The sequence below is a fragment of the Paralichthys olivaceus genome, chromosome 7 (genome assembly GCF_024713975.1).
Source record: "Paralichthys olivaceus isolate ysfri-2021 chromosome 7, ASM2471397v2, whole genome shotgun sequence".
Taxonomy (NCBI): Eukaryota; Metazoa; Chordata; class Actinopteri; order Pleuronectiformes; family Paralichthyidae; genus Paralichthys; species Paralichthys olivaceus.
In genome coordinates, this window is record NC_091099.1 from 15725333 (window position 1) to 15742086 (window position 16754).

The 16754-nt window shown below is 40.5% G+C and overlaps 1 protein-coding gene across 1 annotated transcript; it reads left to right on the top strand.

The window, feature by feature from the left end:
- The first annotated feature begins 5939 nt into the window (after positions 1-5939).
- On the top strand, positions 5940-16508 carry LOC109624185 (transcription factor 12-like). Its single transcript, XM_020078703.2, has 13 exons — positions 5940-6498; positions 9024-9123; positions 9420-9562; positions 9654-9777; positions 9863-9933; positions 10304-10400; positions 10519-10592; positions 11478-11654; positions 12785-12896; positions 13004-13151; positions 14662-14891; positions 15154-15309; positions 15543-16508. The coding sequence occupies exons 1-12, from the start codon at positions 6430-6432 to the stop codon at positions 15288-15290; spliced, it is 1482 nt and encodes a 493-aa protein (XP_019934262.1). The 5' UTR covers positions 5940-6429; the 3' UTR covers positions 15291-15309; positions 15543-16508.
- Positions 16509-16754: the final 246 nt, after the last annotated feature.

Here is a 16754-nt window from a genome sequence, read left to right on the forward strand (position 1 = left end):
TTCATTTGTTGCTGGAGAATATAAATATATATAATGATATTCAAATTGCATATTCATTTCGCATATAATTAGTCATTAGTGATGACAACTATAAAATGATGTAAAAACAGAAAACTGGTGATGTAAAGTTTCAGGATTATTTCATTAATCCAGTATGTGAAAGTGTGTTTTAAAGGCAGCGTGGCAAACTATCTTTTTTGTTATTATATAATATAATTGACAGTCAAATCATTTGATTATTATTATATTATTAAATGTTTGTGTTTGTTGATTAACATTGAGATAATCCTGATAACGTCTCCCTGTCTCCACAGTGCATCACACACATCCATCAGGCCTTGTCATCCGCTGACTTGTTAACGACACCGGAGGTGAGGAGCAGTGACACTTCATCTAAATCTCAAGAAAAAATGTTGTTTCCTTGTTAGTCATTGTTTTCTCACTCTATTTTTGACCTGTGGTTGCTGGCTATTCTGTGCTGATTTATTTCACTGTCAATCTCCTGTCACTTCTGATTTGGGCTGGAAGGGCTCATCTCAGCAGTCTTTGCCCTTGTTCATTCCTCCAGATGTTAAGATTTACACAGGACTCCTGCTGAAGAGGCCTCTGACTCTGTGCTGCTAGACTACACTCCCAGTGTATCTGTGTGTGGGTCTGAGACAGCACGCTGCTCACTCTAAATGTTACTTCTCATTAAGTCACATTACGCTGTTCCCTGCTTATCAAACAAATGTAATTCGATGTTTAGATTTTCAAACTAAAGGAAGATATTGAAACAAATAGAAATATATAAGAATGAAGCTGATAAGGAGCATTCAGAGGTAATGTTTCATTGATGCTTGTCTGTTTTATTCTGACCTTGTAGAGCAGCATGTAACTGTGTTTTGAAAGGTGGGACATAAATAAAGTTTATTATCATTATATGTTGGCAGGATTAAGCAATAACTACAGAACCAATTTTATCAGATCTTTGTGGAATGATGGGACAAAGAGTCAGACCCAGGAATTATTTTCACTTTGTTTAACATTGTGCGTTTTTCAACAGTTTTATTTATCATTCGGAAAAACAATTCATTTATGTGGATGAAAAGAATCAGACAGGTTTTAGGGGACTGATATTTATGATTACGTGCAATTGTGTTCAGATCCAAATAAAAAACTAGATCTAGTGACTTTACATGTGGTTTCATAAGGGCACTGCTGTGCCTTGTTGTTTGTAACAAACCATTCTAGTTTGTTGTTTGGTTTGATTTTGAGCAAGATTACACAAAAATACAAAATTGATTTCTACCAAACAAAAAGAACTTAATACATTTTAGTACAGATATTGACTAAGGGGCAGATTTTAGATCATTTAGATCCTCAAACAACTTCCCTTTGTCTTTTCTACTTTAAAAACTAGACAATCGTGTGTAGGAGTGTTTGACCTTGGCGGAGGTACACGCTCTCCTGAGTTTCAGATTTAGATTTCATTTAATTTCATTTGAAGAGACTAATTAACTGTGATCAGGTCACACATGAGACTGACAGTGACCAAAACACACCCTCCTTCTCCTCATAGGTGCTGCTGAATGTGGGACAGCGAGGTCACCGTGGTGCAGAGGTCGTCAAGTCTGCCTCGCACGTGCACCGTTGAGCCACAGCCGATCCAATCCTCTTACACTACCCCCCTACTTCTTCTTCTTCCAGCACTCAGGCCAGACTATAAGATCAGCTCACTATGCAGGTCTTATCCTGAAGCAGTAGATCCTCAGAGTCACGCCAGCAGGTATCAAACACCACACACAACCCACTTACCTCTGGACACATAGGCCACAGGAGAGTAGAGTAGGCCCGTTTGGTTTTAAGATGCATTCACTGTGTGAATAGAATATCAGCAATTAATTATGTATTGCAACTACATTAGAAATTAAAAACTGGCAAACCAACAATTGGTTATTTTTTTATTTTGTGACATCTATTGACAGTTATTCTTCATGATGTCACCACTGCTCGCTGGTCCTAAGGAGGCGTTTCCCTGTGGGTTTTCTGATGTGTTCATCAGATTGTTCATGCCTGGCTGGGGAATTCCTGTTAAGGTTATTTCAATGTTACTGTCTTTGTATAAAAAGGCTTTTAAAATGTTAAATCACACTAAACACTAAAATAGAAATGTTAATAATGAAATTTTTTCCTTAATATGTGATGGGATGTTGACGATAATATGGTTTTGAATTGATTTTTAAACAAAACTAATTCTATGAATCAATCAGACTGAGCATTGGGAAATTATATTATTATTTTATTTCTGAATTTTGATAGTTTTGATAGTTATGAACAGTTACTCAACAAAAAAATCACCAATGATACAAAAAATACTAGATTCATATATAACCAAATAAAATCATCAAATATGCCCATAGCCCAGGCTGATGCATTCAAATGACTTGTTTTGACAAAAAATGTGCCAAAAACCACAATATGTTCAGTATTTCATCACATATGAAGAAAAAAAGGCAGCAGATCCTCACGTGTGTTTATTTTCTGACCTTTTATAGACAGTTATTAACAGTTACTATAGAAAATGATCAACAGATGAATTAATAATACTAAAAAGTATTTAAAATCATGGAGGAAGTTTCACGTTTCTGTACAACTGTAAGTTATAAGCTGTCATGTATAAGTGAACGTCAAGTATCCAGTGCGTCTTCAGTACAGATCATCATTTCAGTCTTTTCAGCCTTTAAATGCAGTTTTTTTCCTTTGACTTATCAGTTCAGTACCAGGGTGAAATATGGGAGTCCCTAGCTCTGACGTCACTCACACAGCCTGTCCCAGGCCGGGCTCTGTTGCAGATTTTATGCCGTGTGTGTGTGTGTGTGTTTTTTTCTCCTCCTTCGTTTTTCTTGGCATCCTGTGGAAGAGCGGAGGGGAAATTCTGATGTCATCAACCTTGGCACAGCGGGACGGAGGAGCATGCAGGCCCTCAGGGTGCCAAGATCGGTGCCCGTGTATTTGTGCCCCGTAGATGGTGAAATAGATGGTGTGGTGCTGCCCGCCTGTGCTGCACCTGCGTCCCAGCATGCTGATTGATCAGTTTGGTCATGTGGAATGTCACCATCTGCTCCCCAGTCCCACTCACCCCTTCTTGTGTGAATGCCAATCACTGGCAGGAAGATAGTTATTTAAGCCATGTCAAATCAGGCGCATGACGATGAGGAATATGCCAACAGCACTTCAGATGTGTGTTGAAGGCATCGTATGCACAACAGCACAACACACAATAAAAGCACAACCATGACTTCAGACTGCGAAGAGGTTCTGGTTTTGTTCTTATTGCTCTCTCACGGCAATACAGATTTTCTTTTTCCCTTACAGGATATAATCAGAATTTGTGCACCTCAAAAAATTATATTCCAAAAAAATTGAATCCAATGATTGCACCGATGGTGCGATTACGTGAATATGTTTTTATTTATTTGCATATAAACGTCCTGAATTTATTTTGAGCGTGACTCCTTATTTATTTATGCTCCATCCCCTTCAGTTCAGCTTCTTTTCTTTGGCCTCTTAATGGCCAGCGGCGTATCAGGGGGCCATCAGCAGCGACATTCTTCATTGTAGAGCACCATAACCAATGACATTTCAACCATGGGAAAATAAAGATATGCAAATCTGAACTCATTAACATTTGCATTACCTGTTTGAATAATCGCACTCCTGACAAGACTGCAATTAACTAAGATTGATGCAAAGTTCAGGGTTAGGGAACTGTATATATTTGCTCTTGGATCATTTAGCCAAGATGTGCGTGTCTGTGTGTGTATGTGTGTGTGTGTGTGTGTGTGTGTGTGTGTGTAAGCTTAGTGTGTCAGATAGGAGAACTGATCTCTGTCAGCAGAAAAGGTCATTCAGTAGCCACTGATGTTTCTAGATTATTTGTAATATATACATATATTTATATTCAGATTTCTCTTTTTTAATGTTCAGCTGAAGACAATGAAATATGTCATTTGTTCCCAATGTGGGGTAGTGTAGGGGTCATGAGACACAGAGAAGGGGTTGCAAGACGGCAAATACAATTAAAAACAACATATTTTAGCCATTGTTACTAAAAGTGAAAGACATTGTGTTTAAGTTTTAAATAAAGCTATGCAAATCACAAAATGTGTTATTCTGGTTTTTTCATCCCCGTATAAGGTGATTATGACAAATTTATGACTGCATCATTTTACATGTGCATGTAGTTGATTTTTATTCTCTAAACAACCAACATTTCTAAAAAAAGGAATCATACACTGTTGATTGTTCTGGTGAGGATGAGGAGACTGACCTCCTAACCCAGTTAACAGTAGCATGAATAGTCAGGATTAGACTCAGAGTTTAAGTAAGCTGCGTGTTCACAGTTCACCTTCATGCTGATTGAAACCAGTTGACAGCAGTTTGTTTCTCTTTCAGATCAGTTTATCACTGCCTCTGTAAACACTAATCTCCTACTTACGGCCATGCTTCTCTAGCAGTGTCTAATTATTGATTGGCCATCACTTCTTCAAATGTAAAACATACACTCAAATTCAGCTCCATGAACATACAGTGACTATTTCAAACTGTGCATTGAAAGTCACACGCACAAGCATTTTCTCAGAGAATCTGAATTGAAATAGATGCATTGGAAAGAGTCCAAGATGGCTGCAGTGCACCCAGTCCCCTGTAGCTTCAGAGTAAACACTGGAGGGTTAGTAAGACAATGTGTTTAAGATAAATACTTTGCAGCTGCCTCACTGGGAGTTATTTGATTGGATTCTTGTGAGGTGTCTCCAGGACAACGTGTCGTGCCAGGACACCGTGCAAGTGCCAAGTGCATTGTTTTTGTCCCCCTTCTCTTGATCTAACGTACAGATGCTGTTACACAATTATTGTGGGGCCAACTTCTTGCATTATGTACACGAGTGCAGTACCCATCCTTCTTCAGAATTATTCTTTCTCATTAGTGAGTCCCCCTCAAACAGTTCTACAATATACTGTCACTTGTTATTGTTTGTATGCTGAACGTTGTGTGTAGAGCTTTTTATAAAACAGTCTATGGTGCAGAGTGAAGTTAGAAAATTTTGTGTCCTACCTGGTTTATCTGCAGTGAAGATTTTATTGTCAATGTTTTTCATCAAAATGATATTGATTTGTTTTATTATTGTTACTGTGTGTGGTTTATATATATGTTTGATTGATTAACTTAATTTGTGTTGTTTTTCATACATTACATGTTGGCTATTTCAGAGGTCTGTTACGCAAATTAACACAATCTTCAGAATCAATTTTACAACTTTTCAAAATAAAAGCTATGTAATCCCACTCATATAAAGCAGCACACTGCCCTGCCCCCATTGACTGCTACAGAGCTCTGGTCACCTGTTTAGTCAAAGTTTATTAATATTGAACTTATATTGCATCAAAATTGCATCAAACTTGGCTCTGCACTTCTGAGGACCATGAAAAATACACGTGCCATCTGTGAAGCTGATAAGATGAACAATGTATTTCAAAATGAAAAGTTTAAGCAGTTGACTTTCTGGAGTCAGTTACTGAGGCTATAATTCAGAAAATAACTGCAAGTGGTTCATCTGCACTTGCACTATTATAGGTCACTGCAGCCCTGGCACGGCAGACAGTGGATTTGACCACAAACAGGAAGTTTGACTGCAATCCATTAGCAGATCACCCAGACAGTCTGCTGTATAAATAACCTTTGACCCAGCCACTGGAGGAGCTTGCCATGCCACACGTGCCTTCAAACTAAAGACTTTGCGTCTATTTGTGAATGTAGGTCAGACAGGGTGTGGTATCCCCGTGTTTACTGGAAACCTTTACCTGCCTAACAGGAGCTAATCTCCATGACATCACCCCGTCATCTGAGGCATCTCTGAGCGGGCTCACTTATGATTTCACACTAACATAGGATGTCACAGGAGTGGGATGACACCTGAACAACAACAAAACCCCCACATTTATTTATTTATTTTTCTGGTGTGATTATCCTGCTTGGTCAAGCCTGGTCGGGGAATTCCCTAAATACTACAAGTTTAAATTATTTTGATGTTACCTTTTTTTCACAAACAGGCTTTTTAATTGCAAACACACACTTTATCCCAATCATTATATTTATTTCTCTAATGTACTGATTTTTCTCTGATTAAATTAAAGGAAAAGGATGCTCATCATATTCTGGACCAGGCTTCTCGTGAGTACTATAATAGCATCATCTCCTGGCTACCCCTCTCTGCTGCCTGGAATGGTCCAGCCCTGATTTGCATAAGTTGTCTGCGGGTAGCTGCATGACCAGCAGGGGAGGGTTAGTGCATGTGGACCATATACACATGAGTAGAGACACGGACAGACGAGGTGTGTGTGGACTGTACTGTGAGCCTGGAGTCTTGCACTGAACCAGACAGAGTTATGTACTGTGCTCATCCTGCCTCTGGCACAGGAAACAACTCCCTGATGTATTGCTACAACGTGAAACCAGTGAGTACATCCCTCATATGTATATTTACATATTTAAATTTATTTTGCATGACAGTGTCAGTGTGAGTGGTGATGCTGCTGAAATGGTCCAGTCTGATGTTGTGTGTGTTTGTTGTGCTGATTTACATGATTCTTCAATAGTTTCCACATTTATTTGTTCAACTATGTTTTCTGACAAATGTGATACAAAATGATTAAAGAAATGTATCTGTGTGTGCAACCAGTGTAAAAGTTTATAATTTAACATTTTGCCACATGGTTATACCTGCAGGGATGCACTTCAGACAGTTGGGCTGTGCAGAACATATGATATAAGGGATATCTCTTCAATTTTGTTCTTGTACTTCTTTGTGAGGACCATTTTAAGCATAGACCCTGCAGAGTGAGGACATTTTTGGAAAGTGAGGACATCCTCACTTTTTCAATGGGCTGTTTGAGGGTTAAAACTTGGTTTTAGGGTTAGAGTTAGAATTAGGTTAAGGTTAGGGTCTAGGTTAAGTATTATGTCCTCACTAAGACAGAAGTACGAACATGTCTGTGTGTGTGTGACAGTGGGCGAAAGAGAGCTTTGTGTTTTAAATGTGTCATGACTATATATTGTGCTGAATGTATAATGATGAGTTGTGTATATAGCTTACTCTTGTGTAAATCCTCAGTGTTTGCACCTCACAGGAGTTAATGTTAAACTACAAGAGTTTGTGTTCTTGTTATAATGTTAAAAATGTTAGTTTGTCTTATTTTATTTGCTCTTTTATTTCCTCATCAACTTCATTTCATCCATTGTTTGTCTTGGAGTTTACAATAATTTATGAATCACAATTATTCTCAACTCACACCACCCTAAACCACAACACGCACAATAACCTCATAATTCAGCCAGATCAAACTACAAGTCCTCCCTCACTTGTGGTTTCACGTCTGACAAACTCATGTTAAAATGCAGTGGCCAGGCTCGTGCTTCCTGTTAGTCCGGGCACCGTGTAGTCAGGCCTTGCAGCAGAAACATCTTGACATGAAGCAGATTGCTGCTATTTCTATTTGATTTAACCCTGCTATGTCAGAGCGGTCCCTCCACCACTGCAGCCATTATCAAAGGCAGCTTTGATCTCTGTGAGACTAACCATATCCAGACATCGTGGATCACAGAGGCAGAAAATTGGTTGCATGTGGCTGGAGTTGGCCGTGGTGGAGCACAGCATAGGCCCTGAATAGCAAGTTGATATTTCACTCTTTGAGCATCATAATTCTGAGTATGTTTTCAAAGGGGAAACGGTGTAGTATTCTCTATAGACAAGTTTATAAGTGCATTTAGTTTAAAATGACTTTGTTAATTCAAGGTCATACGTTTAAAATGATCATTTCAAGCCCATATGAACGTTTCATTCTATTTCAATTCTCTCTTATTTGTGCTCTGTATTTGCCGGAAAAAAAGTCTCTTATCGTTTGTGATGCCATGATTGATGGTTCTTAAATCAATGCTATGCTAAAAGAGGATACCATGGTGACGGCCCCTCTCCAGCGGGGGCCAGAGAGGGCGTGCTGGGGCGGGGGTGTGACCATTATTAACGGGTCGCCTGCTATGCTGATGGTAAGGAGGACAATTGGCTTTATCCTCCGCCATATGCTGCCCATGGCGGCTCAGACGGGCCCAGTGTCGGCAGGGGCTCCTCTGTTTGGCCTAGCCCACAATCACCATGGGACTCATGCCAGCCAGGGTCATGGCTGCATGTGTGTGTGTGTTTGTGTGCTTAAGTACGTGTGTCTTTGTGTGTGCATGTGCATGCGTGTGTGCGAGGGAGAGAGAGCCTGTGAGTGTGCTTGCACGAGCATACTCAAGAGAGTCTTTAATAGCCTGCTTTACAGAAGTTGTCTGGGTAACTGACACCCCATTGATGCTGCGCAGGGAGGTTTATTTTCATTTCCTGGGGCACATCAAAGCAATCGAGGGAGGTGCAGGTGCAGCCCAGACCTCTTGGTGTGTTTGAGTGAGCGAGCACGTGTTGGTGGGTTTCATGTGCATATGTGCAGTTTGGAGCCTGTCGCTTACACGTAAAAGAAAAAGAAAACAAATAAGCTGAAGGTGTCTTTAGTGGAATCCTTTGATCTGTTTATTTTGTTTCCTGCAGGAGAGAACATCAGGGTGAGCCTCAGTTCTCTGTTTTGGTTTCTCTCTGAGGGCAAAGCGTGAGGAGGCCTGTAATTCAATTTTATTTGGGAGGGAATTGTATCCCAGTCTTCTGAAGCCAGCCAAACCTGATCATGATTAGGGCAGGGATTTCTCATGGTGAATGGTTCCTAAATCCGGATGAGGAGGTGCATGGATCTGCAGCTTATGGATTATCGCAATAGCTCTAAGTGTGCATCAGCTCTCTGCTTTGTTTTCGTAATACTGTTGCTCCAGGCTGTGCTCATAGCACTCGTGTTTATGTCAGTAAGATCAGTTTGAGTCATACATATACGTTAGAAAATGTTTGATTACACATAATTTTTTTCCAACACTGTCTTAAATACATTTTTCTTTTTAGGTGTACGGGCAGTCTCCCACTAATGACGACATCAACCAGAACTTATCTTCACATCCATCCAACAAGATGTCCACCAATGTGTTCGCAAGCACCTTCTTTGGTGAGAATCCAAAATGGACACGATTATCCATCAACCATTCTAAAACAGAGACCATTTATTTTCAGAGATAACAACATGGCCACATCAGTTATATCAGACAGCCATTTCAGACAAATATAAAATCAATGCAGGAAACAAACATTGTTTTATTTCTGAACAAGCTTAACATTAGCTTTAATTCAACAAGTGGGGGGACTTAATTGTCTCTGTACAGGCGGCTGTGGAGCTTCATGGCTGCACTGGCTGCTTGAGATGCTGTTCCTGTGCAGGCTATAACATATCGTTATGCATTTTAGAGGGGACGAGCAATTCGCCCGACATCTGGAATGCTGTAAATGGGCTGAACCAGCAGGGCTATGAAGGTGCACTGGGAGCAGCCACAACCCACCAAACACAGCCGGGGAGCTACAGCAGCCTGCAGCCACCACACAGTCACCTGGTGAGATTTACATCCAGGACCTTGGATGTTGACAGCACAGCATCTTTTGTTGTCCCCTGTGTATTTAACTGTGGGTTTGCTTATGGTTCAGGACTACTCCTCACATTCAGTGATGGCTGCTGATATGAACAGGGGTCTTCCACCCATGTCCACATTTCACCGCAACAATACAGCACCACGCACCCCGTCCATCAACACCTCAGAGAATTCAACAGGTGAGGAAATAATCTCCGCTGCTTTTTTCAGCTCAGGTTTGACTGTTAATTCTTCCGTTTTATGATGATTGTTTTTCTTCTCCAGTCTCAGGGAGCCAGGGAAACGTATCAGGAGGGTCACAGACAGGAGCTACCTTGGGCAAAGCTCTGGCCTCTGTAAGTATGCAACACCTCGGTCCCAATAGACTGACTCATCCACGCCTTGTTATGTTCAAACAGTCAGACCACGGCATAAAACCAAGCCTGTGAGAGTCCCAGTAGTATAATCCAAAAGGGAAACACTGCCACTAGCAGACGAGAGCATATTAACGAAGGGCTACTTCTGTGCTACTGGACTTTTTTATTAGCCGGTGACTTGTAAAATGACCAGAATTGATGAGTTTAGCTCAGGTTACGATCCCGCTCCAAAGGCTGTGGCAGCAGCTGTAAAACGTTACGCAGAAATGACAAGTTGTGCTTTTAAAATGATGCATGACCTGGTCCCGCCCCTCCCCCTCTCTCTCTCCCTCCCTGTCTCCCCCACCAGATTTATTCCCCTGATCATACCAGCAGCAGCTTCCCCTCCAGCTCATCCACACCAGTGAGGACTCCATCTCCACTGCCCAACACAGCTGAACCTGCAGGTAAACCGGAGTGATGGAAGCAGCCGGAGGTGCTGCCTACAGTGTAATAAAGTTTATTTTTATTTTGTGTATCTCAGCCTCTTCATGCTCTATTTTTGTTTTGTTTTTTTCCTGCCAGGTTCTAACATGTGGCCCCGGAGTTCAGTCCAGGCACCAGTGTCACCACATTATGAGTCTTCACTTATATCAATGGTAAAGACCTCATTTCACACATCAGAACCATCCAACACACTCATACATATACGTTCATTTACATGCACCAGCATGTGTACACATTTCAAAAATGGACCACACAATACTAATATAACAAATGTAATTATATATATTTGATTATTAAACCACTTCATCACATTAAGTGTGCAGACTAAATTTTGCTGATAAAGAAATAATATTTCCACATTTTACCAATATCTTACTAATACTATTTAATCATTTATTGTAATCATGCTTACAAACAAACCAACAAATAAACCAACAAACAGACAGGGGTGAAAATATGACCTCCCTGGCAAAGATAATATTATATAATATTTGCTTATCATACCAGTTCCGAGAACAGAGACTGAAAAATGGAGTGAAATTAAAAAGCACCCTCCACATATGTTTTCAGTTTACACTCCTGGAGGGATATTTCCCTATTTAAAAAGATATGATTATTTGCTGTCTTGCAGAGTGAACATCCAGGCCACTGTCCTTTCTGTCCAGTAATTAGCTTAGCTTATGATAGGCCATATAAGAGGAAACTGCCAAAATGAATTTGTCCAACTTAAGAAAATCCAATCATCAGCACCTGTGAATCTCACTAATAGACTTGTTGTGTTATGTTGAGGTTAAACAGGTGTTTGTGTACAGGGCTGGTTGCCTGCCAGCCAAACTTCCCAGCTATTTGAGCTTATTAAAGTAAGGATTGTGACCTTAGAAGTATACTGCTGCTTATGTTTGGGAGAATAATTTGGGCAGCTACAATTGAAAACCAAATATCCCATTTTTACTGATGGGATCTTAAAAATTTTGCCCTTATTGACAAATATCCCCCCAAAATTGCCATTTTGACCTTTTGTCTCCTGGTGTTTGCAGTCTCAGGTGGAAGACCGTCTGGACAGACTGGACGATGTGATCCACGTTCTGAGGAACCACGCCGTGGGCCCCACGTCCGGTCTGCCCGCCGACATCCACGCCCTGCTGAACCAGAACCACCACAGCCACCAGGGCTCCACCAACGCTCTGCACTCCACCTGTCATAATCAAGCCATGGTGAACAAGCATTACTTTTTAATCTTGAGTATTTAAAGGTACAGTGTGTAGAATTTTGTGATATCTCCTGTTGAAATTGCATGTTGCAGCTGAACACCCCTCACCTCACCTTCTCCTTCCAAACATGAAAAAGAACCTGTGGTAGCCTTTAATTATCATAAAAACTCAAAAGGGTGTTTAGTTTGTCCAGTCCGGACTAATGTAAAAAACATGGCGGCCTCCGTAGAGAGGGTCCCCTCGATGTAAATATCAAGTATTTAAATATAAAGGGCCTTTTCTGGGGTTAAAAAAACTACAATTCATACAATTTAGATAAAATGAACTAGTGAAAACATCATGAGAAATATTTTGCATTAAATTTCTGCCAATAGTTCCCTTTCACCTAAATCTTTACCTTTAAGGAAGGACAGGGTAGTTTGTATGGAAACCCCTTGTTGTATGTGTGTGGACAATATATATGCTGGTATTCAGTTTCATGAATTTTCCACCCACTATGTTTTTCCTCAGGTTGTTGTCCTTGAAATAGGAAACTGAGCACAATGAGAGAGTGCTGTGATGTGTCGCCCTTGTATGGCGCGTGTGCGGCGTAATTCTGTGTGGGCCGATGGGGGACGGATGTATCGTGCATTCACATTATAGCATGTTTCCCTTTCAACCGACCAAGGGGATTTTAGCCCAGCTGGAGTGGAAGTATATGCAGGGGAAAGGGGTTTTTAGTCTAATCCTTTGGGGGAGGGGGGTATTAAATTCTCTCACTTATATATTTTTTTCTCCAAATGATGTGACCAGGTTTAGGAGTGAATCGTTCCTGAAAAGAATTAGGGAGTATATGTGGTAGTTTTAAGGGAAAGATTAAGATTGTCTGAGATTAAATTAATTCTGCAGAGCGAGAGATCTACTCTGGGTTACGTCGGAAATGAGAGGGCAGATGTTGGTTTTGTGGTTTGTTTGTCATTGGTTGGATGTAAGAGTTTGTGCACTGTATGTGACTGAGGCTGCCTCGCTGTCTCAGAAAGATTTACAGAGATGCTGCATCGACCACGTTTAACATTAAGAGAAATTTCACGTGCTCAAGACTCAGGAACACAAACCCTGCCCTTATCTCATCCCGTTCTCTGTGTGTCATAAAGGTTGAGGCTGTCGTCATGAACAACAACCACGCAGCCTTCCAGGGCCGCACACAAAATGGCCACCCCTACCCGGCCAGGCAGAGGGCCGTTCTTCAGCCCATGCAAGGTGGAGGTAAAAAGTGAATTATTTCCACTCATTTATCCTCTGCTGCAGTCCTGCAACACTTTGAACCATTAAAAGATTTCACTGTTTGATTTTATTTCTGTGATGTTCCACAGGAGGTGTGGGAGTTCAGGGTAATCTGGAGCTGAAGATAGAGAGCGGGGAGAGGGAGGAGATGATGCACACCAGCCACAGCTCCGACAGCCAGAGATCAGACGAGGAGAGCGAACACAAAACACAGGGAGAAAACAGCAGCAGGGACAGGTGAATGCTCACAAACACTCCGGCTTTACTCTGACAGGGGAAAATAACACACACAGGATGCACCTGGTGTAAAAAACTATGTTGTTGTGTAAAATCTGCTGCTCAAAGAAAAAGTCCAAGAAAAGCAAACTGGGATTTATGGTGCTGATTATGCAGAGTCAGAGTCACAATCTGCTGACGTGTGGAGCGCATTATACAAAAACTGTATTTTTAGGTATTTCGTGACAAAGAAATGAAGCTAAATCTGTAATTTTTTAGAATTTCACACAACCGTTTTAAAATGAAGAGTCTCTCACTGTAAGGCAAGTATTAGTGCCTGCTTGCCGTTCAGTTTCACTCTCTTTAAGTACTGTCAGACCCCCCGGTGTGAAGGGCAGCTGTGTCCACGCCGGTCTATTTAGCTCTGCCTCATATTTCTTCTTCATGTCGCTTGAAGTTGCAGTAAATTAACAGATGAAAGAAAAAGAGGGATAAGAGCAGCTGCTCGGACATACAGTTAATAGTAAAGACATCACAGCACAGGCTGCTTTGCATTATACTGCATTATACATTAGAGGCTACACCGCTTTACATTGTACTTCACTGTCCTCAGTCAAAATGAAGAGTTTGCAGTTTTTGCTGCATTTAGATTCTTTTTAACTCCTGCTGCTGATTATTTTCTTTATGGGTAATAATTAATGAGGTCTTAGTTTAGAAGAATAAAAATATATAAAGATATAAAGCTGAAATAAAATTCAATACGACTTTTATTGTCTTTCAGAGTCTGGAACCAGGCAATGTTTTTTTTATTTTTTATTTTATTTGATAAATTAAATAAAATATTAAAGATCAATTTCATTTTTCCTGATGAATCGACTGAATGAATTGTGACATCAGACATGATCACTGTGGATGATTGATGGTGTTTTAGATTGATTAACATGGCTTTGGTTTTAAATGATCCAGTAGAACAAGTCGGTCTGATTTAAACCCAGAATGCACATTTTGAAAATCACAGATTGTCACAGACTGAACCTCCAGATGTCTCAAGTCTCAGAGGTCACATCAGGACGAACCTCGTCATGACATCAGCTCTGATGTCTGAGTGCATGCTGTCTTTTTATTTAGATCTATAATCTAGTTGAGGGATATCAATGCTGGCATATGTGAATGACCTCCAGCAACAATTGCTTTTATTTAACATTGTTTGTTTTATATTTTCTACTGAAACCAAAAGATTTATTTGAAAATATCAATCAATCGAATCAATCACATTTTATTTGTATAGCCCATATTCACAAACCACAATTTGTCTCATGGGGCTTAACAAGATGTGACATCCTCTGTCCTTCAACAAGAGAGAAAACGACCCAAAAAAACTATTAACAGAGGAAAAAACATAGAAACCTTAGAGAGAGCCACATGTGAGGGGTCCCTCTGCCAGAGAAATCCACCATTAAACTTAACACACTTCACTTTGATCTACTTATGGAGTTTTTCACACTCTGTATTGTTCTTGTACCTGTCGTAGTATTCACGAGGATGAGGACCTGAGCCCAGAGCAGAAGGTCGAACGTGAGCGAGAGAGGAGGATGGCCAACAACGCCCGCGAACGTCTGCGTGTGCGGGACATCAACGAGGCCTTCAAGGAGCTGGGGCACATGTGTCAGCTGCACCTGAAGAGCGAGAAGCCGCAGACCAAACTGCTGGTGCTGCACCAGGCCGTGTCGGTGATCCTGAGCCTGGAGCAACAGGTCAGAGGTCAGTGCATTGCTGCTGCAGGAGGGGGAGGAGGCAGGAGAGGCTACATGTCCTTCTATTATGAGATGGTGAAAAGTAAAGGAGAGGGTGAAAGTAAAGAGGGAGAATAGCTGAGACAACATTCCAGTAGTTTCCCCTCAATTCAAGTATTTGGGTGTGCATTACACGGGCGATGGAAATGAACGATATCCTCATTAAACCTAATTGAAAATTCTAAATTTAGAATTCAAATTCTAACCCTGTTGTTTGTTGAATCCCACAGAGAGGAACCTGAACCCGAAGGCGGCGTGTCTGCGGAGGAGAGAGGAAGAGAAGGCGTCCATGACAGATCCGCAGTCCATGCATCTCGCTTTTCACCCCAGTCTGACTGACCAAGCAAACCCCATGGGCCATCTCTGAGCATCACGTCCAACATCAAGTATTTAACATTCAATTATACACTTTAATATTTGTGGTCAATTACAATCATATACAGTAGACGATTTTTCATAGTATAAGAAAATAATGTTTCTTTTTTTAAATGTTCTTCCAAACCATAATATCACTACTTTTATATATATATATAGAAATTCAAGGATATTTGGATATGAAGCATATTTGAACTAAAACTCATTATTGTCCCTTTAATGTCTCCGTGTCTTTGATTTTCAGATGTTGACTAAAGATCATCTCGGGAGCATCCAGCGTTCCAGAGTGGAGAGGTCGACCTCTCTGATTGTAAAGTGTGATGCAGTCGAACAATCATCTCCTCACTTCCCCCAAAAGGACTTTTAACTTTGTGCCTAAACTTTAGACGTAACAGACAAATGCATTGTAAGCTGCAGATGTTTTTTTGTACATATTTTGTATATTTATTGATTATCCTCTACGTTTGATTATATCTGAATAGATGAGACCTGGTAGCGACATGTGACCTGCAGTCTTGACTTTTACAGTGCATCACTATTTACCACAGACACTCGAGATTTCCACCGAGCTCAGAGGACCGACGATACCACAGTGTGTTCAGGCGACGGATTTCATTTGTCCTGTGGTCTGTGTGTGTGCCAGCGTGAGAGTGTTTTTTGTGGGAGTTTGAACATTCTGTGAATGAACAGATCTCCGAGAATGTTCTTTAACGTGCAGGCGTCATCTGTTACTTGTATATTTGTTATGAATTTGTGCTGTAGCACTGTTACAAGGATACACTCGCTGAAACACTGGTGGACAATCCTTCTTCTGAGTGTAATCACTGCTCGTCACATGTAGTCAAAGCTCTTTGCATGTTTGAGTTTTTAAATAGGACATTTTGTTTTTTCTAAGTTATGTAAGTTATCTTTTATACAGATCTTGTGAATTTGTTAATGTCTCTATTTGCTTTTTTTCATTTTGATTTTACAAAGAAACACTTTTGTGCAGTTTTTTTTAGATGTAGCCACGTTTCATGCTCTGAGCAATACAGTGTTACAGAATAACTGATGTCTTGTTTGCTTATCACACTGCCCAAACAGGTAATGAATAATAATCAAGAATAATCTGAAATACTATCATAACATGTACAGTGTGTACAGTTTGAAGTAGCCTACAGGCATGTGTCAAATGATAATGTAGCAATAAATGTCTTTTTTTTCCCAAATAGTTTCTGTGTCAGATAGTACAAGAGCACAGCAGCACAAACACACAGTATATATAGTTCAAATGATCGATTAGTGACACAGAAAGATGTTTGAAAATCACCTTAATCATGTGGTAGTAGATAATGAGTGAATTTTAATTTGGGGGTGAACTATCCCTTTAATCAGATGACTCAGAGCAGGAGGAGTCTTTTTCATCACAGCACAATATTCTCTATTAGAGCATCTTAGATTGTATTTACCATTAAAT

Bases quoted from the DNA above. Each gene is read 5' to 3' on its own strand.
- LOC109624185 (XM_020078703.2), top strand. From the start codon at position 6,430: ATGTACTGTGCTCATCCTGCCTCTGGCACAGGAAACAACTCCCTGATG. The intron at 9,124-9,419 runs GTGAGAATCCAA...TATGCATTTTAG, and splicing joins GTTCGCAAGCACCTTCTTTG to AGGGGACGAGCAATTCGCCC. The intron at 10,593-11,477 runs GTAAAGACCTCA...TGGTGTTTGCAG, and splicing joins AGTCTTCACTTATATCAATG to TCTCAGGTGGAAGACCGTCT.